Source organism: Leptodactylus fuscus, chromosome 2 (assembly GCF_031893055.1).
Source record: "Leptodactylus fuscus isolate aLepFus1 chromosome 2, aLepFus1.hap2, whole genome shotgun sequence".
In the NCBI taxonomy this organism is placed as follows: domain Eukaryota; kingdom Metazoa; phylum Chordata; class Amphibia; order Anura; family Leptodactylidae; genus Leptodactylus; species Leptodactylus fuscus.
The window spans coordinates 141,777,668-141,802,270 of NC_134266.1; the positions used below are offsets into that span (position 1 = coordinate 141,777,668).

General features: G+C 42.7%; 1 protein-coding gene across 2 annotated transcripts in view; it reads left to right on the forward strand.

Moving 5' to 3' along the window:
• The first annotated feature begins 1,385 nt into the window (after nucleotides 1-1,385).
• Nucleotides 1,386-24,603, forward strand: part of USP32 (ubiquitin specific peptidase 32) — a 134,896-nt gene continuing 111,678 nt past the window's right edge. For both annotated transcript variants that reach the window (XM_075264751.1, XM_075264752.1), the window contains exon 1: nucleotides 1,386-1,623. In XM_075264751.1, the coding sequence (XP_075120852.1) occupies nucleotides 1,566-1,623 (58 nt within the window). In that variant the 5' untranslated portion in view covers nucleotides 1,386-1,565. The remainder of the gene's footprint in view (nucleotides 1,624-24,603) is intronic.

A 24,603-nucleotide genomic window follows, 5' to 3' on the forward strand; every position in this document is an offset into this window, starting at 1 on the left:
TCTTGAAAAGAACACTGTCCCTACTGTGAAACATGGAGGAGGCTCTGTTAAGTTCCAGGGCTGCTTTGCTGCATCTAGCACCGGGTGTCTTAAATCTGTGCAGGGTACAATGAAATCTCAAGACTATCAATAGATTTTAGAGAGAAATGTCCTTCCCAGTGTCAGAAAGCTTGGTCTCAGTTGCAGGTCATGGGTCTTGTAACAGGATAATGACCCAAAACACACAGCTAAAAACACCTAAGAATGGCTAAGAGGAAAACATTAGACTATCCTGAAGTGGCTTCTATGAGCCCTGACCTAAATTCTATTGAGCATCTTTGGAAGGAGCTGAAACATGCCGTCTGGAAAAGGCCCCCTTCACACCTGAGACAACTGAGGAGTGGCCCAAAATACCTGCTGAGAGGTGCAGAAATCTCATTGACAGTTACATCATTTGATTGCAGCGATTGCCTCAAAAGGTTGCGCAACAAAATATTAAGTTATGGGAACCATCATTTTTGTCCAGGCCTGTTTCATGAGTATTATTTAAAAAAAACACCAAAATTCTGGAGCATGGTTGATAAGCAATGTCTGACTTTCATTTGTTCATTTTAACCATTGTGGGATTTTATTTAATTAAACGAGGGGTACCAACAATTTTGTCCATGTGTGTAGTATGATGATAGCCGTATGTTAGTGATTGTCCACTGGCCTACTGTATTGTGCATGGCTGCATCTTATCTAATATGTACAAGACCTGAAGCCTGTCCTTTTATTTTATTACAAATAGAGAATGAAAGTGATAGCGCCATTTTCTAGAGATGAATTGGAGAAGCTAAAGCTCAAACAATAAGAAGGAAAATTCTACGCTGAAAGCAATCCCTAAGGTTTTTAGATAGCGCCTATGGCATTCCTGAGAAGAGGTATAAGCATTATGTATATGTCACCACCAATCAATGTATGGCTCTTGTCTAAGACTACAAAATGAAAGCAGTGATGTGATTGGTTGCCATGGATTAGGTTTCTCATTCCCATTGTTTATTTAGAAATCCTTTTCACCACATCATCTAAGTTTGACACAGCTAGGACGCCGTAAACACTCGCACACAACCAACGTTTCATGAGCACAGAAAAGACTAGCGTGCCCTCAATAAATATGTCCGCCTTTGGCTTCACGGCTAGTCACATGAACGTCTCCTTATTCTTTGATTGCGCTATAATATTTGAGATTGGAGACCTCTGCTGACATTCCGCCAGACACATTTAAGCCTTGTCTTAGGAACCACTGGAAGGAAATAAGCAACGCAGCTGACTAGCTGACACATGGGCGGGGCACAGCGGTGTAGCGGGGGCTTCACGTGATCTTCTCCGTGAGTGGGCGGGGCTTCCGTTAGAGGAAGCGACGGCTAGAGCAATAGAGGGCGGGGCTGCTGAGGTTGCTGTGTGGAAGGCAGGTGATGGTTCCTGGAGCTGAGTACACCGTACTTACACTGGAGTAGCAGGGGACTGGAGCCCAGGGAGGACAGCTAGGCTTGCAGCCATGGAGTGAGAGGGCTGTGCGTGTTATCCTCGCCATCGGAGTCATCATGGGGGCCAAAGAGTCCCGGATTGGGTTCCTTACATATGATGAAGCCGTCAAAAGAGGTGAGGAGAAGGCTGCATGCGATGGGTAGCCAGTGACGGGTTAATGCCCAGGAAGTGCGGGCACGGTATGGGGCGAGCGGGGTAACAGGGGATGACGTGGGATGTAAAGGTCAGTGTCACATATGTGACAGCCGATGTGGGCAGCCTGTGGACAGCGTGTGCCTGCCTGCAGTGGAATGCTGTGTCCAGTGTGCTGCAGCTTGTTGTCTGCCTGGCCATTGATTTCTGAGGTGCTGGCAGCTAGCAGTGCACCACTGTCCTGGAGCATCTCCCCACTTTACTTACAAGACTGGCTGCTGCATCTTCTCGGTGGATTGAGGGCATTTCTACCTTAGGATGCACATGCTCCTTCTTCTGAATTTTGCACAAGACATTAGAGTTTGTGGTTACCTGTAGGTTTTGCATTTTAGGATATTTTTATATTTCTTGTACTAACTAACATGTCACAGGTACAGCCATAATACAGGTACAGCCATAATACAATCTCTGCGTTCTTAGTTCTTTATTAAGGGTTAATAATGATATAAGAAGCCTATGTTATCTCCACTTGCTGTGCATTGGATTGTGGTTTATTGTTCTCTGTTGTCAGCTGTGTGACAGGCGAGAAGCTTACTGTAACATACTTTATTAAGGTGACTGACAAGGAGTTCAGAGTAATCCGTCATGTCATGATCACTATTTTATTGTAGTAAGTCACACACTGATGTGTGGCTGAGCTTTATCTCTCTTTATTTAGAGATGTTAGTATCATCCATAGCAACCTATCAGATGCAGACCGGGTAGTAGAAACAAAATCTGGAAATAACAAGTTGCTATGGCCAACACTTTACTCTTCTTGTCAGCCGTCTTCATGCAGAAGGTCCATTGGGGTATATTTGCTTATGCTGGGTAGGGGGCTACACAATGTCAGTTACAGAGTATGCCACAGCAGGCTGTACTATCTCTTCAGGTTTGATTCTTTGTGGTAGGACAACATGTCAGGTTTATATTAAAGTTTAGTTAGAAAGTCCTGGGTAGGGTTGTATTTCAAGGGGGTTTCCAGCATCAAATAATTTTTTTCATACCGAGACCCTGCACAGATCAGCTGTTGAAGGAGCCCCTGAAAGCCTAAGGCTGAGGTCCCACATTGTGGAAACGCAGCTTCTTTTGTTGCAAATTTTGCTGCGCTTTTTTGAGCCAAAGCCATGAATGGCTACAGAGGGAATGGGAAATGTATATGAAGTTCTTATAGTTCTCCCTTCTGCTAAGTCCACTCCTGACTTTGGCTCCAAAAACCGCAACGAAAGGGCTAGTTCACATGGCGGCATTTGCATTCTGCATGTGAACATTAGCTGTGATGGGATGCAGTGCAGCGCCCAAATGAATGGGCCTAGTCAGGAGCGATTCCGCTGCGGTATCTGCAGCAAGAAGGGTCACCTCGCTTCTTTTTTCCGCTAGCAGTAAAAAACTGCTAGCGGAAAAAAGAAGCGAGCGCTCCCATAGAAGTCAATGGGAGACACTTTTGGCAGCGAATTTTGAGGCGGAATCCGTGTCAAAATTCGCTGCCAAAAAACTGTGTGAACTCGCCCAAAGAAGCTGCGTTTCCGCAACGTGGGGCCTCAGCCTAAAGGAGTCCACTAAATATAATAGAAAGCTTTCAAAAGTGTGATTTCTTTGGGCAATAAGATGCAGTACGCCTGTATATAAATGTTTCTGGAGTTTGCCTCAACTGAAAATATTTGCTAAGGAAGAGATAGCTAGAGCAAACAAGAATGCAATGGTCAGCCTCTCCTGAAGCAGAAACATCTGATAACTGGGAACAATAGATTGTAGGTTACATGTAATTGCAAATCCTGATAAGATACACTAGTGTATTAGCATGTTGCATGTTTATTGCAAACATTTCTGTGTCTTAGGCCTCGTGTGCATAAGCATTATATAATGGATAACCAGCTGACCCTTTCAATTCTATGATCTCAAATACACGGCTGTCATTTTCAAGTATCTGTTCTGTGGCAGTGGAACCAAGCAACAAAACTTAGCACAAGCGCTATTTCTGCTGACCATTTTTTTGTTTCTCATACATTCAGATGGCAGGGTCTGTGAAAAACCTGGACAGCAGATACATATCATCCATATGCATCTGAATACAGTTGTTGTTTTTTTTTTTTTTTTTTTTTTTTGTTGCATCCTGTGCAAGGATTTCTGCCAGCCTCATTCAAATAAATGGGAAAATCACGTAAAGTTTTGTAACAAACCTGCCTACCTGAAGCCGGGGCCCCAAGTTGCGAATACAGAAGTCCTCAGTACCTCTGACGCCCCTGGGTCCCTTCCAGTGGCCAGTGATTGGCCTCAGTGGTCAGGGCAATGAATGCTGAGGCCAATCAGTGGTCTCAGCATCCTAAGGAAAGGACCTGGGGATTTCATGTCTCATTGTACTTTACTGAGGCCGCTGATTCAGTGGTCACAAGGGGACTTCGAAAATTCATTTAAAAAAATTATAAATTTTTAAAATTTTTCCTGGTCAACCCTTTTACTGATCTAACTTGCAAAACAGTATTAATTTCTTTTAAATGCTCTTATACCCTTTTGGTCAAAAGAAAAAAAGTGTTGGAAATTCCCTTAAAAAGTCCAACTTTATTTTCTCAACATTACAGGTCATTACAAGACTATGTATATACAGCAATTGTCTAAGTGCTAAAGGTGCAGAGCATATCTGCACTTACACTCACATTAAGATAGCTGCTGTAGAGTCTTTTCTCTTGCATTATCCTCAGTAATATGCTGCTACTAAGTGCCACATAAAGGTTGTGTACAGCAGAAATATTGCCTTTTAATGATGAGATGTAATAATGTTGGACTTTTAAGGAAATCTCCAGTGTCTTGGATTCTCTAGCTGTGGTGCCACCTGCAACAAGGTGTTCTTGGCTACTAAAGGTATTTTCAGCCTAAGATACATGAGACTATTGAGCAGTGGGGTAATGTTTCTTAATGTACTACCATAGCATTATCTTGGGAGTGTTTTACTATCACTTATGGCACCCCTCCTCCTGTTGTTGACTTGCTAAACATGGCCGACTGGTTTTGTTCAGTATGTAAATACAGGCCTTTATCTTGTCATGCTCCCTTCCAGCAAGGCATCGGCTGAAATACCATACTTGCTGATGTTGGGATTTTTGCTGGCGTTGTAGAAATCATACTTAAAGCTTCTCATGGACTTGCTTGGCTTCTGTGTCGTGTTTTTAGGTACTTGGTCATGCCATGCTATTAGGTTTTCATCATTAGGTTTCATCATGTTTGGAGTTGTCCAGCAACAAATGTAATGGGAGCTATACACTCACTGGCCACTTTATTAGGTACACCTGTCCAACTGCTCGTTAACACTTAATTTCTAATCAGCCAATCACATGGCGGCAACTCAGTGCATTTAGGCATGTAGACATGGTCAAGACAATTTCCTGCAGTTCAAACCGAGCATCAGTATGGGGAAGAAAGGTGATTTGAGTGCCTTTGAACGTGGCATGGTTGTTGGTGCCAGAAGGGCTGGTCTGAGTATTTCAGAAACTGCTGATCTACTGGGATTTTCACGCACAACCATCTCTAGGGTTTACAGAGAATGGTCCGAAAAAGAAAAAACATCCAGTGAGCGGCAGTTCTGTGGGCGGAAATGCGTTGTTGATGCCAGAGGTCAGAGGAGAATGGCCAGACTGGTTCGAGCTGATAGAAAGGCAACAGTGACTCAAATAGCCACCCGTTACAACCAAGGTAGCCAGAAGAGCATCTCTGAACGCACAGTACGTCGAACTTTGAGGCAGATGGGCTACAGTAGCAGAAGACCACACCGGGTGCCACTCCTTTCAGCTAAGAACAGGAAACTGAGGCTACAATTTGCACAAGCTCATCGAAATTGGACAATTGAAGATTGGAAAAACGTTGCCTGGTCTGATGAGTCTCGATTTCTGCTGCGACATTCGGATGGTAGGGTCAGAATTTGGCGTCAACAACATGAAAGCATGGATCCATCCTGCCTTGTATCAACGGTTCAGGCTGGTGGTGGTGGTGTCATGGTGTGGGGAATATTTTCTTGGCACTCTTTGGGCCCCTTGGTACCAATTGAGCATCGTTGCAACGCCAAAGCCTACCTGAGTATTGTTGCTGACCATGTCCATCCCTTTATGACCACAATGTACCCAACATCTGATGGCTACTTTCAGCAGGATAATGCGCCATGTCATAAAGCTGGAATCATCTCAGACTGGTTTCTTGAACATGACAATGAGTTCACTGTACTCCAATGGCCTCCACAGTCACCAGATCTCAATCCAATAGAGCATCTTTGGGATGTGGTGGAACGGGAGATTCTCATCATGGATGTGCAGCCGACAAATCTGCGGCAACTGTGTGATGCCATCATGTCAATATGGACCAAAATCTCTGAGGAATGCTTCCAGCACCTTGTTGAATCTATGCCACGAAGAATTGAGGCAGTTCTGAAGGCAAAAGGGGGTCCAACCCGTTACTAGCATGGTGTACCTAATAAAGTGGCCGGTGAGTGTATAGCGTCTCCTGCTAAATGACTTCAGGTAAAGAATGGAGTCTGAATTCTACAGTAGCAAAGAAAACTAGGCTTTCCATTTGTTAAAGTTATTAGGCTGGACTTACACAGCGCTAAGTTTTTTAGTGAAAATCTGGATGGGTTATATGGAGGTTTCATTGCAGGTTTTGGAGCTGGTTCAGCTACAGATTTCAATCTTTGCATTGCAGTGAATGAAATTCAACAGATAGTGTAAACCAGGGGTAGGGAACTTTGGCCCTCCAGCTATTGTAAAACTACAACTCCCAGCATGCATACTTGCTCTGCTGCTCTTGGAACTCCTATGGAAGTGAATGGACCGTGTTGGGAGTTGTAGTTTCACAGCAGCTGGAGAGCCAAGGTTCTCTACCCCTAGTGTAAACCATCTGCAGCATGCCCTGAGTGAGTGGGGTCATTGAGGATTTTGCAAGGAAATTCCACAATAAAGTGTCAGTGCACCTCCATTGTACTTATGATTGTGAAAGGCCCGTATGACAAGTGAGGTGTCATTATGACAAGGTTTAGGTAAAGATCTAATGCTGCTAACCTTTCTCAATAAACGTTTCCTCAATGAATGAGATATGTTGCAGAGTACTCAAAGGACAGCGGGTTCATACTATCAAAGGTTGCTTAAACATTAGCATACCTTTATGTTGTTCTTGCACGACTTTGCGATAACAATAGCTAAACCTTGCAGACTGTTTTTTTTTTTCTTTCTTTATTTATTTAATGGCAGTTTGTTACAAGAGACCAGCATATCAAGCCAGCCCTGCAGATAGATGGATTAGGGCTCTCTGAATCAAACAATGGGGCAGCTTGTTAACCCATTTACACCAGTTTTCTGGCATAGAGGAGTATAATTGTGGTGCATCTTTGTGCAATATGGTTGCATTGCTATGTGTAAATGGATCCCCCCATGTTACTCATTTGATAAAATAAAAGTTGAAATTACAGATGTCCTTCCTTCCCTTTTTGTCTGTATTTACATATCTCGAAATGAGTTGCGCAGCATGGCAAGCTTTGGAAAAGACAGAGTACTTTTATGTTAATTTGTTGGATGTTAGTAACACGTTTTATGCGTAGATGGGTGTAGAAGTGCTTTTCTCTCCACATTTTTTGGCCTTTGCAGGCGAACCTTCTAGTCTATTGGGTACACAGGTTTCCACGGGTAACTGCTTTTTAAAGACAATTTGGTTCTCATTTGGGGGGGGGTGGGGGTGTTAGTTTGCTCCAAGCATTTCTTCCAAGTATTTTATTAAAATATTTAATTTAATGTGTTTAAAATTGGATTGGAGTCACAAATGTGGTAGGGATCCATGTACAGAATATCTAGTCATAATGCACCTGTCTGTGTTTTTGATAAATTCCTCTTCTGTCTGGTGTATTTTCTTATGAAGGTGTTTACCTGAAGCAGCACTAGGGCAGTTGACTTGTGTCTTCTAAGTGTTAGACTAGAGACATTCGCGTAGTTGTGGTTCTCAAATTTCTTCATCCCCTTCCCCTGCAAAAAAAAAAAAATAATAATAATTCTTAAAACCTATTTTAAAGAATTGTATTTCCTTTTACTTGCATTAACATTTTAGGTCCTGTAAAAAAGAAGAAACTGGACTTGTGTGTCTATGCCACCCCACCTTGTAACCGCAGAGCCTGACAGTCCGTAAACCACAAAAGGGTTTCCAACTTTTTAGACAGTTCTTGAAACAATATATTGTGATTGCTGTTTTAATACTACGATGATGTATTGTAGGAGTGGCTATCGGCTATTTTCTGGTGTAAATGATGCCTGGCATAGATTCCTGTTGTTCGAGTTGGAGAAGCATGCACCTGATTTATGAGAAGACACAAGCTAATACTCTAGCGGCATAGACATCAAGACTGGCATACAATACACTGGTCTTGATGAATCTCCCCACTATAATGTTTATCGAATTATATCTTTTTACGCTGCATGGAGTGAAGTTTGCTAGTTTCATAAATTCATATGTTGGTGTGTGTGTTCCCCCCCCCCCCCCCCCCCCCCATGACCTTCTATTTTAGACTTGGTCTTTTGATGAGATAATGCAGAGCTATAAAATCCTTGTCTGCTTCTTGCCAAATCACTATATTGGCTTTAAAGCAACAGTAGCTGCTTCTTAATAAATAATTCAATAGGCAGGAAGAAGCCACAATAACATTAACACATGCTATATGTTTCCTATTTTCTCCGAGAGCTCTTGGATTAGCTTCTCTAATGCAGAGTTTACATGCTTCTTTTATGGGGGCCTCACCAATAGTTAAAGTAAACTTCAAAGTGCAAGATATTGTTTCATTTATATTGTCCTTTTTAGCCTGAACTTAGTATGAGGTGTGGCTAGAATCTAAAATGATTTGTTTACTTAGAATAGGTCACTGAAAAGCACCCCCGCCAGCTAGCTGATGTTGGCACAGCATACAAAGCTGGAAGCAAATGGCTCTGTACATTATGTAGTGGTGGTAATGCTCTATTTTAGCTCAGCTTCCATTTACTTGAATTGGAGGTGTGTACAAAGTATTATTATTAATAATAACATAATATGGGTTCTTCAATACAGTCGGCAAAGAAAGCATACTGACAATATATATAGCTATATATATATATATATATATATATATATATATAACAAAAAGCATGCATTGTCTCATGGCGGCAGTGGGAGCAAATTATGCCACCAAATGGGGCTACAACTGTGGACCTGGTGACACTAAAGTCCTGGGTGGGTAGGTCGTGTTGAGAAGAGGATAGAGAAGTGGATTAGGGGTCCATAAGGCTTAAAATGGTTGTACTGTATTCATAAGGTATGGGATAAGGATCCAATTGTTGGAGGTTCCCCAGGAATCAGGAGGATGGGGGAAAAGCATTTTATTCACTTCTATGGGGCTGCACGAGCAGTCAGCGCTAACAGCAACCCCATAGAAGTGAATGGGGTGCTGGTCAATAAAACATCTGGGAAACGAAGTGCAATTTCCATAAAGTGGGTTGAAGACCAGGTTCTGCATTTCCAGAACATGTGCCCTCAACCCTCTCTTGTAATTCACCCCTTCCCTTGCACTGATTATTTTCTGAATACCATGTTCAGATCGATACGCGACAAGTCCATACACAGAGATAAGCTGCAGGCTGTTAAAGTCTATGGAGGGGAACAGAGAAATAGCTGACTAGGCTGTAGCTGACTTGAAAGCGAGGATTTTCTCTCCTCATAATTCAAATCTAATAGTCTGTCAGATGCTGTTTACACGCTACAATCATTGGGATTGGCAGAAAAAGTTTTATGCAGGACGGATCAGTTTTCTGGCAGATGAGTCAGATGTCTGTCAGATGAGTTGGCTATTTACACACACACTCCAGTGTATCTTGATACTGATCTGATGGAACAATGCTTGGTCAGATGTTTGTACGGGTAAGACTAGGATTAAGTGCAGTTTCTGATCAAAAAAGTGCCATGAGATTGCAGGAATGGGTAGCACATGTTATGCATTTTAGCTGTCACTAACTGCAATGCAATTGAAAACAACCATGCGTAGTAGAAATGTGCTGCCCAACTGAAATGCATAGTAGCATGTGCTGCTCAGTCCTTCATGAAAAGAAAAGCACCTTGTAAACTTAAGGAACCCTAACCCATAAAGCTCTTGTCCTGACACCATTTCCAGGTGCAACTTTTCTCCCAGTCCTATATCTTGCAAAATATAATTTTTATGCACCAAGCCCCATTACCTGGTAGTTTCTGCCTTAATGACTTTATAAATAGATGTTATTGTTTCTTGATGTTTCACGGAAACATTATAGACTTGGTTATCCAGTGCAAATCTAGCAGAGTAAAAGTTCGATAGGCTAAGGCCAGGTTGACATCTTCGTCGGGGTCTTTATAGGATGAAAAAGTCCTGCAAGCCTGACTTTTTCGTCTGGCCTTCTCAGTTTAAAAAAATTAAATAAAAAAAAGACACAACAGAACGCAGAGTGGTTAATGGGGTTCCTCGGGCTCTGTTTGTGTCCATCATAGAATGGATCGGATGCTGGTTTTTTTTTTTTTTTTTTTCCCTACTCTTTTTGGTCCTCTGACAGACCAGAAAAATGAAAAAACATGTCTATTCTCATCCATTATAGGAGTAGAGTGATGAACGTAGATGGAGCCCTTTCCATCTGCATCCTTTCAGCTTGACTCTGATGTAACAATAGAAAAAGAAAAAAAACTTGATGTAAGAATTTTGGTGTCTGACATTAAAAACTGTAGTGTGAATGTCCACATAACTGGTCGCTTGCTGTGTGAAACAAGACACTCCAATCTTGGTATATCTTTATGTACTGACTGTATTATAACTGTAGATTTGTGTCTTGTCAAAGCTGCATACCTCACTTTAATCTACTGCTGCCCATGTTGGCAGGAAAGAGTCTGGAAGCCCCTCGTAAGCTTGCAGTCTGATCCTACTATAATATGTTAATTTCAATTAAATATTTTATATCTAGCTTTAAGGCCAATGTATTGGAAGAAAGTTTAAGCCGATTAACTATTGAGCCAGTAATTTACTGGTTCACTAGTTATGTTTTATGGCTCCACTAGTATACAGGGTAGTCCAAAGGTATGGTCTGTCACATGGCCTACATATATTACAGTAAAACAAAAAAAATGTCAATAGATATCATTTAGGAAGTTGGAGGGGGCATGGGAGGCCTTATGTTTAAAATATTCATTTATTCTGGACAGCCCCTTTAACCTGAATTCTCCATTTACGCTGAGTTCACACCAGCGTTCGAACTCCGTTCTGAGGTTTCCGTTCTCTGCATGCAGAATATGGAAATCTGTCAGACAGGGTCCGACGGTGAGCGCCGGTGAGCGTTTTATGCTCTCCGCGGTGAAACTTTTTTTTTTTTAAGCCGGACACAAAGTCCTGCATGTCCGACTCTGTGTCCGATTAAAAAAAAATGTTTTCGCCACAGAGAGCATAAAACACGACCAAATGAATAGGTTTGAAAAATGACTGCAGGTTTCGGTCTCCTGCCCAGTTTCGGGCAGGAAACGGAAACCTGCAGAACGGAGACCGGGCGCAGATGTGAACGAGCCCTTATTCAGGTGTCTCCATTCTCTTGGACCACTCTGTCCATATTACTTTTTCACAGCTAAATTGGCAGGGTTTTTTTTTTTTTTTTAAAGAATGATAATAATCAGATGTCAGACACGTGGTTAGTTCTATGAAAAAAGGTAGAGTAAGTTAAAGGTGTTAACTAGCCAAAAAATATGATAAATCCTGCTCAACTTGCGATGATGCCCGATATCCTGTTAATCTCTACTTTCTTGTATAGCAACGATGTGCTGACATGGGGCATGTGAACTCTGAACTCTTATCATAGTCTATGGCAAGTCTCCTACCTATCCTGCCGTCATACACTTATTTTTTGTGAAACTGCTTTAAACAGGACCTTTCATGTCCTCGGGTACATGCGGTTTTATATACTGCTAGAAAGCAGACACTGTGCTGAATTCAGTGCGTTGTCAGCTTCCCCGTTATGTGCCCCGGGGGAAGAGCTATTGGTGCCGTTACATAAAGCTCTTCAGTGTCAGAAAGGCGTTTCTGACAGTCTGTGAGGAATGCTCCTCCTGACAGTCTGTCCATAGCGATATACTGTCAGAGGGGGCGTCCATTACTTCCCATCCTTGACACTGAGCGGTGAGAACTGCCCCCCCCCCTCCTGAAACTACTCGTCCATAGACTAGTTTCGGAGGGGGGGGGGATGTTGATCCTTTAATTGTCCCATTTAATTCAATGAGTTACAGCAGAATAGATAATACAATATACAAATGTAAAAGCTCCAAGGTAGAGGCATTGCAGAAACAGTAGGTACAGATTAAAAAAAAAAAAAAAAGTTAGTAGAAGGGATATTACAACTTCAAGATATTTCAGTTCTCTGCTTAACTCTTTGTTGGTTATACAGCCTAACTGCAGCAGGGAGGAGAGACTTCCGATAGCGCACCTTCTCACACTAAGACTACGGCCCCACATTGTGGAAACGCAACTTTTTTTTTTTTTTTTTTTTGTTGAGCGAAAGCCAAGAATGGTTACTTAAGGAATGGGAAATATAGGAATCTTCTTATACTTCTCCCTTCTGCTCAATCCACTCCTGGCTTTGGCTCAAAAAACTGCAGCAAAATCTGCAACAAAAAAGAGCTGCGTTTACGCATCGTGGGGCCTCAGCCTTGGCGTGAAGCAGTCGGTCACTAACAGTACTACCCAGTGCTATCATGGTCTCATGCATGGGATGGGAGTTATTCTCCAGCATGGAACTCACCACGGACAATATCCTTCTGTCACCCACCACCTTCAGTGGGTACAGGGCGCTTCCCAGGAGAGAGCTGGCCCTTCTTGTTGAGCCTATTCCTATTGCTGGTTGATATGCTACTCCCCCAGCAGGCCACTCCGAAGAAGATGGCTGATGCCACTACAGAGTTGAAAAAGGCCTTGAGAAGTGGCCCCTGGACTCCAAAAGCCCTCAGCCTTCTAAGTAGGTAGAGGCTGCTATGGCCCTTTCTGTGCAGCGCCTCCAGGTGATCAGCCCAGTCCAGCTTATTATTGAGGAGCACACCCAGATACTTATAGCTGTTGACTATCTCAATGCCTATCCCCTGGATATCCACTGGTTTTGGAGCATATCTCCATTTGTAAAAGTCCACCACCATCTTCTTGGTCTTCCCAGCATTAATCCTAAAGTGGTTCCGCTGGCACAATCCACAAACTCCTGGTTCAATTCCCTGTACTCCCTGTCGTTTCTGTGATGAGGCCTTTCATTTGTGTATGGGCTAGACTGACAGATTTGAGGGTGATGTGTATTGCAAGAATATATTTTTCAAAGTATTGGCTGATCAGAAACTGTTGGTTAGCGCAAAGGTTCACATGAAGTTTGTTTTGCCAGTAATTGGACTGGGTGCACAATGGAAATAGTACAAACTGATGCCTACAGATGGTTTTTAAATCCTCTTGGAAACTAATTAATTGTTCTAAATCAGTTTTTGTGGATTTTTAGACGGTTACTACATCTGTTTTCATGGAGAGAGACAAACGCTGATGTCACGCTCACATGTCACACTCGCATACTGAGCTCTCCAAAGTGCTGCAATTCCCTGTATATCCTTGCCCAAATGGGTTTACCCTGTCCTTTCTTATCACTGAAAAAACTGCATTCAGTTTTAATTGTAGTAATACCTAGCACGTTGCTACATTTCTCATGTATGCTAACATCTATTAAACTGAAAACTTCTACTTTACTGTCGGAGTACAAACATGCACCCAGCCTCACAATTTTACAAGGGACGATAACAAACAATTGAGCATTGCTTGGTATGGGACCCTGATAGGACTTGGCAGCACTGTAAGTGACCGTCTGCTTCACCCCAAGTGTGAGAAGGAGCGCTATCGCAGGTCCTTCCTTCCAACCGCGACCAGGCTGTATAATCTACATCAGACCAAGCGAAGATCTCTCCGCACAGAGAACTAATGATTATGACGATGACCATGAGGTTTTCCTCTTTCTCTTCCGTCTTTCCTGAGCTGCTATGGACTCCTAGTATATCTTCTCCTCTCAGCTTGTGTGTCTACGTCTGTAATATATTACTGTGTATTATCCTATACCTGTATTACTATGCGGCTGTAACATACTGAAATTTCCCAATGTGGGACTATTAAAGGATTATCTTATCTTATCTTATTCGTGGTCAAATGTTTGGCTTGGCCTGGGTGCAGGCGAATTACTGCGAATTCCCAGGCTACACCTTTTTTTTTTGCCATGGTTTAATTTGGGGCCGCTTAACAGTTAGCTATGGAAATTACTTGCAAATTATTGCCAAGCTGCATCATGTACTGGCATCCTTAAAGGGTTACCATTAAAACTTTTTTTTTTGTGGATAAGACGTAGGAATAGCCTTACCTTTAGATGTGGTCTCTGCTGCGCCGTTCCTCAGAAATAGCGGTTTTTACCATATGCAAATGAGTTCTCTCACAGCGATGGGGGTGGGACCCAGCGCTCAAACATCGATGAGGGCGTCCCCAACGCTGCCAGAGAAGTGTCTCCAAGTGCCGCCGCCATCCACCCAGTCATATTCAGTGTCGTCTTCCGACATTGAATATGCGCCTGCGCAGTCTGCTCTGCTAGGTTACGAGTCTGCGCCGGAAGACATTGAAGATGATGCAGCGGACGAAGAAGGAGCCGGCGCTTGGAGACACTTCTCTGGCAGCGGTGGGGACGCCCTCATCGCTGTTTGATCGCTGAGGCACGCCCCCATCGCTGCGGGAGAACTCAATTTCATACTGGTAAAAAACGGTATTTCTAAGGAATAGCTTTCTGCTCCGGATTAGGCCCAAATGAATGGGCCTAGTCCGGAGGGTGCTGTTGCGAGGCGGACACCATTCGCCTGAAGAAAGGGCAACTCGTTTCTTTTTTCCGCTACCGGCAACAAGAACGCTAGCGGTCTACATAGACTACCATTGTGAGGGGACAGAATATGACGTGGATTCCGTGCCAAAATCCGCCCCCTCTTGCTCAGTGTGAACGGGGCCTTAATAGGCATCACTCCACTGATTGTGGCACAGTTGGATTTTTTTCTTTAGAACCCACCATTCTCAAGCAACCAGCCCAGTTATTTAAGCCTTGTAATGTCGGAAGGGCATTGTCATGTCGGGGGAAGAAGGATGCAACTTGGAGCTGCACTGCTATGAGCTTGTATGTGTTCTTTCTTGAAATGTATTACTTTATTATCCATGCTACTATAACACACTGACTTTCCCCATGACGGAACTATTAAAGGATTATCTTATCTCCTGTTAGATGCAGCCAGTGTCAGAGCTCAGAATCAGACCCTTGTCTGCTCTTGCTTGACACAGCCCTCTTGACAGAGTCTAAAGGTCACGTGGTACTTTTAAGATTTCGTTTGCAGCAAATAAAATCTCACTGTAGTACGTGACCTCGGTTGTGGGAGTTATTTATTACCTGTGGTTTAATTGCAGAGGAAGGTGGAGAAGGAAGGGGCACACAGAGATTGAGAGCTGCAAGTTGAATCATAGGAAATGTAGTTTGTCCAGTTTCACTGTGATATGTAAATAACTTTGATGCAAGGAGTAGCAAGTAAAATAAAGCCAAGTAAAGTGTGCGCAAGGACACTGAATATTTAACACTGCTGTGGATGTATTTGTAAATAATTTTTGGAGGTTTGAGAACCCTTATTAAGCTAACAATAAATAGATGGGGGGTGGAGTCAGGAGGGTTGTAGGGCTGAGCAATTATGGCCTAAAATAAGTGGGGTTTTTTTTTTTTTTTTTTGTCACACTCCTTTTAAACACCACTTATACAATATGATTAAGTCAAACCCCAGACTTTAATAAGTGTCAGAGCCAGGGGGCTAATCAAACATACAAAAAACAGTGTTAGGGTAAGTTCACACAGGGTTTTTTGGAGGCCACCTCAGGTTCTGATCTAAAAACTGGGTAGCCGCGACTGAAAGCCGCTGCACTGCACCAGCATCCAGCCGCACACTCTGCTCCGGATTAGGCCCAATGAATGGGCCTAGTCCGGAGGAGGGTGTGTCTTGAGGCCGAATTGCGAGGTGACTTGGCCTGAAGAATGAGCACCTCGCTTCTTTTTTTTCTGGGAGCCAGAAGAAATGGCTCCCGGAAAAAAGACTTGAGCGGCTCTCATTGATTTAAATGGGAACCGTCTTTTTGGTCAGGGTTTTGAGGCGGATACGGCCTCACAACCCTGACCAAAAAACTCTGTGTGAACTTGCCCATACTCACCTCTTCTGGGCTCTGGCATGACTCCCTGCTGTCTTCCTCACTTCTGGCTAACGTCAGGAACCATTGATTGGACTGGTTGACGACACTTTAAGTGACATAAACCAGTCCTTGACGTCAGCCATAAGCACTGAAGAGAACCGGGATTCGTACCAGCATCCAGGAGAGGTGAGAAACACAATTTGTTTGATCACTTTCCCTTGGGATTTAAAGAGACCCTAAAGTATAATAGTAGTTTCATTTCGCACATGTTCGGTCTGAACGATACTGCAAATATTGTTATAACTGAATTAAAATAACCAACATGAACAAAATCACGTTGGTACTTGTGGTGGTTGCTCAGTTTTGGTTATTTTTCGATTGATTGGCAAGTCCTAGGAGGGGGTTACTTCATTGTGTTCCACTATTTGCAGTGGTTTATGCAGTTGTAAAGGATGAATTATTCAATTGCCAAATACTGTTTTGTAAACCTAAGGGTGCATGCACACTACGTAACGCCGGGCGTGTATGAGAGCCGTACACGCCGGCATTACAGCAGACTGCCGAACACTTCCCATTCACTTCAATGGGAGTGCTCGTAACAGCGGCGTTTACGAGCGCTCCCATTGAAGTGAATGGGAAGTGTTCGGCAGCCCTGCTGTAACGCCGGCGTGTACGGCTCTCATACACGCCCGGCGTTACGTAGTGTGCATGCACCCTAAGCTAGTCATGTTCAGTTTATGTCAAGTTTTCTAATGACAATTGCTTGTAATTCTCCCATTATTGATCCACGGATTTCCCTGTAATGATCATATTGTCTTTTTCTCAGTTTCTCTTTGGATATATACAAAAAAACTTAGTATTACAAGTATAATAAACAGTGACTGCAGAAAACCTTTCCATCATATCATGGTGGGATTCGTCTTTGTGAAAATGCAATCTAGTATGTGTGAAGTACTTCAGGTGTTTTTTCTGTGGAGTTGGTTTAGTTGTTGCCACCTTGTAATCACTGTGGTGAGAGCCCATGTGGAGGCAAGGAGCAAGAAGTCTTCCTTGCTTCGGCGTGTAGACCATTTGTGCCTTGACCCTTTTGGCCCGGAGGGTTGGGGTTTGTTTGAGGACCCTTCTATTTTTTGAGAGGGCTTGTCATAGATCGCATCCTTGTGCATTTCTTTAGTGTGGCACGTTGCCTTTTTGCCATATACAGTAGGTGAAAGATGGTACAACCTTCATGAAAAAAGCAATCTCATTATTGCATATCTCATTATTGTCATCGTTGATTGGTGGTAGGTAGAAATTTACAGCGCCATGGAATTAACAGCGCTATATAAATAAGGTAGACTATTGAGTCACCCTTCTACCTCACAAAGTTTCAACATTACTGCTACTAATTGTATAAAGTATGGCATAAGATTTTGCACTAGCAACATGGCATTATACGTAACTGTATTCTCAAATTTGTTAATGTTTTGTAACAATGTGTAACAGTGGATATAACTCTACAGTTTCACAATATTGGTTTCTGTGTTCTTTCGGTGTTTTGTAACATATCTAGGACATGTCTTAAATCCATTTCCCAAAAGCACTTGTACACGTTTTTCTTTTCTGTTGATATACTACAAAGTACATTTACTATACCAAGGGTTCTCTTTCACAGGCAGATTTACTCTTGGCATTGAACGCCAGTTGAAAGTATAGCAGTTATTGGTGCTCCCCTAACTCCATATATACCTGTCAGTCATTGGTACTGGGCATTATTCGTGCAGTCAGTTGGGCATACACAGTTTCATTATAGTTTACAGAACACCCCTGTTTACATGATGGGATGTGGTGCTAACTGTGTATTATTGTGGGTCTATGTTTAGGGTTGAGAGCCCAGGAGCAAAATTCTGTCCATTTCTGTCCATTTTGTGATTCATGGATCTGTAGAGGCAGAGGGTGCAGTTGTACTGGAGTCTAGGGGCTTTAGGTTCCTCATAAGCACTGACATCAGTATTGAGATTGCAGCTTCCACCTGGCCCATAACCCAAGGAGACCAACAAATTACCCTAACCACACTAAGGTTATTTCAATTCGTTAGCTCCCTTAACCATCACTATCAAGAATGTATTTACTCCACTGTGTAGAGGGCATGAACAGGACACAGTTACCATCTTTCTGTCATCCCTGCCATTTTCTCATGGACCCATAAATGCTCAGTTTGTGTAACGTTAATTACTTATATTATAATGTTTTTAATATTAACATGTACAATTAATTTATGAAAAGTTGTTTTGTAACTGGAGGTACGCTTTAACCCCTCTACAGGTCGGAACGGTCAGGACTCTGGGCTTGGAAAAAGTGCAGATCACCCTGGATAGAACACTTTCAGGGACACGAGCTAAAAGGCCTTGTTTTAAAGTTCACCTTAAAATAAGACCAAGATCATGTCTGTACCCCACATAGATTTAGAGAAACCACTGGTTTAAGCACAGCTTTATATCCACAGTTTCACTTTAACCAGTGTACAGTAGAACATATGGAGCTGACAGGTCAGAGAGAGAAGAAAATTATTTTATTATTCTTCTGTCCCTGTCACTTCAGATAAACCCCAGGATGGGGGGATGGACCCCCTTAATAAGTGAGAAGCAGACTTTCATTTAAAGGGGCATTCCCACGTCGCATACTCGCCACTCTTCGCTGCAGTAAATTCTTCTGTCTTCCGGCTTTATTGTGTCATTGGTGGGCGGGGTTACATATGCAAAGCCAGCGGCGAGAAGTCATCGCTTCTATGCCGCTTGCCCTGCGAGTGCGCTGCTGATGCACTAGGCATCGGACGTACAGCGTTCACAATGCAATACAGACCCGGCATCCGCTGTAATAGAGAGGCGGATGCCGGGGAGTGTAGACGCCGGCACAGGTGAAGCCAGCAGCGGCAGGAGTGACGCTGCTATTCTGCTCCTCCGCCCCCCCTCCCCTCCGGAATATCAGCATCACTCCTGCCGCTGCTGGCTTCACCTGTGCCGGCGTCTACACTCCCCGGCATCCGCCTCTCTATTGCAGCCGATGCCGGGTCTGTATTGGTGGCCCCTCTTCCCCCCCCCCCCCAAAGTGTAAACTACCCCCCTCCAGGCTTGCTCCTGTGCACTTAGCCCCTCCTCCCTCCCCCCTCAGAGCAGCAGATACATCACTTGACTTATGACCAGATAAGTCTAGGGATGTGTAAAAAAAAAAAACAACAAAAAAAAACAAAAAACGTAAGATAATGGACAAACAAAGCAGTTTTGCTGAAGCAATGTATTTAGGAAAAGTCTTACATTCACATTAACAAGCAGTATAGATAGGATCCTTGTGATGGGACAACCCCTTTAACTCTTTATATGCTGTTGTCAATGCTGACCACAGCATCTAAGTTGTTTTACAGGTAAAAAAAAAAAAAAAAAAAAAAGGAAGAATAGGTGCTTTTGCCCCTCTGTTTTATGGACCCCCCCCCCCCACACACACACAATTGGCATTGTCCATAACAACCCCTAAAATAAAATTAGTATGTCATTCTAAATGGGAAACGCCTTAAACCTTAAAATTTAAATGCCAGAATTGATGTTTTCTGGTCTTCTCACGTCTCAAAAAGTTATAAAAACTTTAAAAAAAAAAAAAAAAAAAAAAAGTTTTATGTATCATCAAAGCACAAGTTCTCTTAAAGCTACATTAAAATAAAATGTAAAAAGTTATGAATGTGGAATGCAGAGATGGATAAAATATTACTGGTTTAAAGGGGCTCTATCAGCAAAATCATGCTGCTAGAGCCCCACATATGCGTGCATAGCCTTTAAAAAGGCTATTCAGGCACTGTAAAAGTTAAATTAAACTACCCCCCCCCCCCCGTTTTAAAATAATAACTTAGAAAAGAATCTTCTCTACTTACGGAACGTGCACCCTGGGCGGGCCCTGGGCGGGCATTCAGGGTGCGCCGTCTTCTTCTTCCCCGCCTCTTCTTCCTCTGTCGTCTTTGGTCCCGTCCTCCTCCGGCGCTTGCTCGCGGACACTGATAAAAAAAAAAATAGCCCGGGCGCATGCGCAGTAGCCGTAGTAGAAGCCGCGTGCTACTGCGCATGCGCCCGGGCTGTTTTTTTTTATCAGTGTCCGCGAGCAAGCGCCGGAGGAGGACGGGACCGAAGACGACAGAGGAAGAAGAGGCGGGGAAGAAGAAGACGGCGCACCCTGAATGCCCGCCCAGGGTGCACGTTCCGTAAGTAGAGAAGATTATTTTCTAAGTTATTATTTTAAAACGGGGGGGTAGTTTAATTTAACTTTTACGGTGCCTGAATAGCCTTTTTAAAGGCTATGCACGCATATGTGGGGCTCTAGCAGCATGATTTTGCTGATAGAGCCCCTTTAAGGTTAGATTATTAAATGGTTAAAATACACAGGCACATAGGCAGGGGTATTTATTATGTGTCCCAATCTTGGCGACACCAGCGCTGTCTGTCACCGTCTGTCAGAGGATATGCTACTAACTTAGGAACCCCCAAATCTGATGACTGATTCCCTTTAAATGGTTGTTGCGTCTCATTACTGTCAGAAGGTTTGACCATTGCAGAAAGTACAATGGAACCATGTTCTATGCCCTAATGACTTGTCCTTCGATTTCCTGTCTGAACTTGTAATGTCCCCAGTATTCTTTGTAAAGATTCACAGAGCTCGAGACGAGAGCTGACAATCTAGCATATTATATTTCTTTCTTCCCACACATAAAATAAAATATTGTTTCTTGGAAACCACCATCAAGTATAAATTTTCTTGACTCCTCTTATTAAACAGTTTTTCTGGAATTGTACCTCTAATGACTTATCTTAATTCCATAGCAGGTCAGTGGGGGTCTGCCTCTCACCACCACCAACGAACAGCTGATTGTTATGCCCCCTAAACACTAAAACCACATGTAGAGTACTGGCCATAAACACAGTGCTGTACATCATGTAGTGGCTTTGCCTAGTTGCTACACCTCCATTCTGTTAGAGAATGTGAGAGGTGCAGTAACTAATCATGGCCTCTACACAGTGTACAGTGCTGTTCTGCTGGTCTGTGCACTGAGCGCCATACACTATGTAGTGGTCGTGCCCAGTTACTTCAGCTCAGTCCTATTCAAGAGAATAGTAGAGAGCTGCAGTAACCAATCATTACATTGGGCTGGTATGTTGTATACTGAGCTGTGGCTAGTTCTGGTTTCCAGTGCGCTTTGCATGCGGCTGCTCAAAGGGGTGGCCAGGAGTCAGGCCTCACCTATATGTTACTGAGGAAGTCTTGAAAGCCCCTTTAGGCTGTGGCTTTTTTATTGCAGATTTTGCAGCATTTTTTTTTTTTAAGCTAAATAAAAAAATGGCTCCAAAATGAAAGGGAAATATAAAGGAAGCCCTTATACCTTCTCCCTCTCCCTTCTACTCAATTTAGGCTGACTTTGGTTTAAAAAAAAAAAATACAGCAAAATCTGCAATAAAAAAAAGTGTTTCCACAATGTGGATCTTCAGCTTTAATTTAATTTACCTTCTTAGGTTGCTTAGGTATAAAGATCCAGATTTAATCTTTGTGTGTAAATGTATTGTGGATGGCATTGTTGTTTGCAGTGCTGGTTCCTGGTTTTTGATCCAACCAAGGACAACATCTGCATGGAGTTTGTTCTTCCCATGATTCTCCTCCAGGTTATTCTGACAATTGGACCTAGTGTATGTATGTGCGTGTCTGAGGAAATTTACATTGTCTTCAATAAGGAAAGCAACTATAGTGAAAAACAGAAAATGGACCTCACAAATGGACCTCCCACTTAAAAGTTCCATAGTTCACATTTTCTCTTGGCGGTAAGGAACGCATCTGACAGCACAGGGATATGGTTCAAGGTTCCTAGGGGTCTGGTTGTAAAAGAGGAAAAAAATATATATACCGTATATACTTGAGTATAAGCCGACCACCCCCTAATTTTACTACAAAAAACCCCAAAAAACGGGAAAACTTATTGACTCAAGTATAAGCCGAGGGGGAAAAAGGAATGACATTATGTTTGTGCTCATGTTAATCCTAGCCGGCTTTGGGCCTATATGGTAATATCCCAGACGTCACATGGTCTGAGATATTATCATATAGGCTCAAAGCCTGTGGTAGTAGTAATAGCCTGTTACTGCTAGCACAGGCTTTGGGCCTATATGGCAATAGGCTGTTACTGCTACCATAAGGCTTTGGGCCTGTATGATAATGCCACAGACGTCTGGGATATTATCATACAGGCCCAAAGCCTTATGGTAGCAGTAACAGCCTGTTGCCATACAGGCCCAAAGCCTGTGCTAGCATTAACAGGCTGTTACTATTACCACAGGCTTTGGGCCTATATGGTAATATCCCAGACCATGTGACGTCTGGGACATTATCATATAGGCCCGAAGCCCGCTAGGATTAACATCGGATTCCAGAGAGGTGAGTAAAACTGTTTATTATTTTCTCTCACCTACCCTGGGGCTCCGATTATTATACTCGGGGTTTTTTAGGGTCAGCAGTGGGACAGGAAAGTAGTTCACAATTTGCTTTCCTGTCCACGTGATTCGTATGGGCAGCACACGGACCCCATTATGGTCTGTGGGGTTCATGTGCTTTTGCTGCACAGCGCTTGTAATAGCGTTTGATATTCTGTTCGAATTCCAACGCAGATGTGAACGATGCCTTATTCTGACAGTGCTGCATGTGTCTACTTTAACCCTTAACTATCATGGTGTCTATCATACACCACTCCCATAGACATATCATTATAATAGAAACCATGATAGTACTTAAGGGTTAAGAAAATATAGAGGTATGGGGGTTTGCATGATTTTTTTGAATTTTGCTATTGACGTTTTATTTGTCCATCTCAAAACTGTGAAAATTGCGCTCGCCTTTAACAAAAGTTCTTGATCTGAAAGTCACAGCAGAAAAAGCTTGCATTTGTACTGAGACTGTCAAATGCCTTTACAGAGACTCAGATTGAATCCACTTATTCTAATTATATATGTAATGATCCTGTTACACCCGAGTCACTAACATTGTGCAATACTGCTGAGCTTGGGTGGAGTACATGTGCCAACAAGTTATTGATAATGTGAAACTAGAGATGATATGAGATGGCAGAGCCCTCATCAATTCATATTTCAGAGTTTGTATGATGCCCTCTGTCATGTTGATTACCCTTCTACAGTCCATCCATATTGTGCCAGTATATTGCATATCCACAAGGGTAGGTCAGAACATGTGAAGTCTTATAAATCTAGTGAAGCAGGTTCTATTGCTTGCTGCAGTATTGTACTCTTGTGATATGCAAGTACCTATTAAACATAAGATAAGATAAGATAATCCCTTAATAGTCCCACAATGGGGAAATTTCAGTGATACAGTTTCATAGATGGTACAGTAGTATATAATGAGAGGAAAAACACATACAAGCTCATGGCAGATAGAGAAATCCTAGGAATCATAGCAACTAAAAAAGAAAGAAACACACACACTGCAGGATCATTTAGTTCTCTGTGCGGAGTGATGTTGATAATACAGCCGAATGTGGTTGGAGGGCACAAAGAGGAGGGTCACAGCATGTAGATATAACAGGCAGAAATGTTTTTGCAGAGGTGGGGGACATATGTAGCTATCATGATAACATGTGGAAGTTCCTTTGGTGGGGGACATATGCAGCTATCATGATAACATGTGGCAGTTCCTTTGGTAGGTGGTGAGATCTCCTGCTCACAGCTGATAGTTCGGTATCTTGCATCAGCGCTATTGTCCATTAACCACAAAAAAATGCCCCAAATTTCCTTCATCACAAGCCCTCCTCCTTTCTTCTTACCACTGTGTTCTACTGCCCAGAGAGGTCTGAAGCCATCCAGGTATACATGGTGCTGTTCTCTTGCCTAGCTTCCATAAACACATGGGTAGGTGGGTGATGGTAGGTTCCCAGGTTGTAACAGAGTCCCACTTGTCCACAGTAAAAGAAAGAAATACCAGTCAGCTGTAGGCATCTTCACACATCAGCAATAAACACCAAAAATCATCTCCTTGAAGGAAGAAGTCCACACATCCATGCAGGTTTCTCCTCCATGCCGCATGCTGTCCTGGGAGGGATGGTAGCAGGCACATGTGTACACACAGGAAACCAGCTGAACCAGGTTTTGAGTCCATGCTTTACAATAGAAACAAAATACTCCACAGGGTCTTCCATTCGATTTATAGTTGCTAATTCATAGTGCTAGTTTGCTTAGTTATAGGATTCTTGAAGATACAGAGAAAAAGAGTGAAAAAGGAAAGATAAGGTTGCTCCAAGCTTGGAGCTCTGTATCAGGCAGCCAGCCACTCAAGGGGGCGGCACCAGAATATGATGATAATGTTAAACATGATGATAATGTTCATTTGGTTATATGAAAAAAGAACCTTTTATATTTTATTTTTTATTGAAAGTCTGGCATACATTTTCCTTTTCATCCATTTACTATAGCATATATTGATTCTTCAGGCATTTTGTTAGCTACACTTAACCTAGAAATGTATGCATATTGTGTACCTATTCGTTCAACAAGGTTTCTGTACATCAATAGTACTATAGTGTGTGCATGAGAGACATTATTTCTAACCATTATATTACTTGTATTCTTCATTCTTTAGCTGTA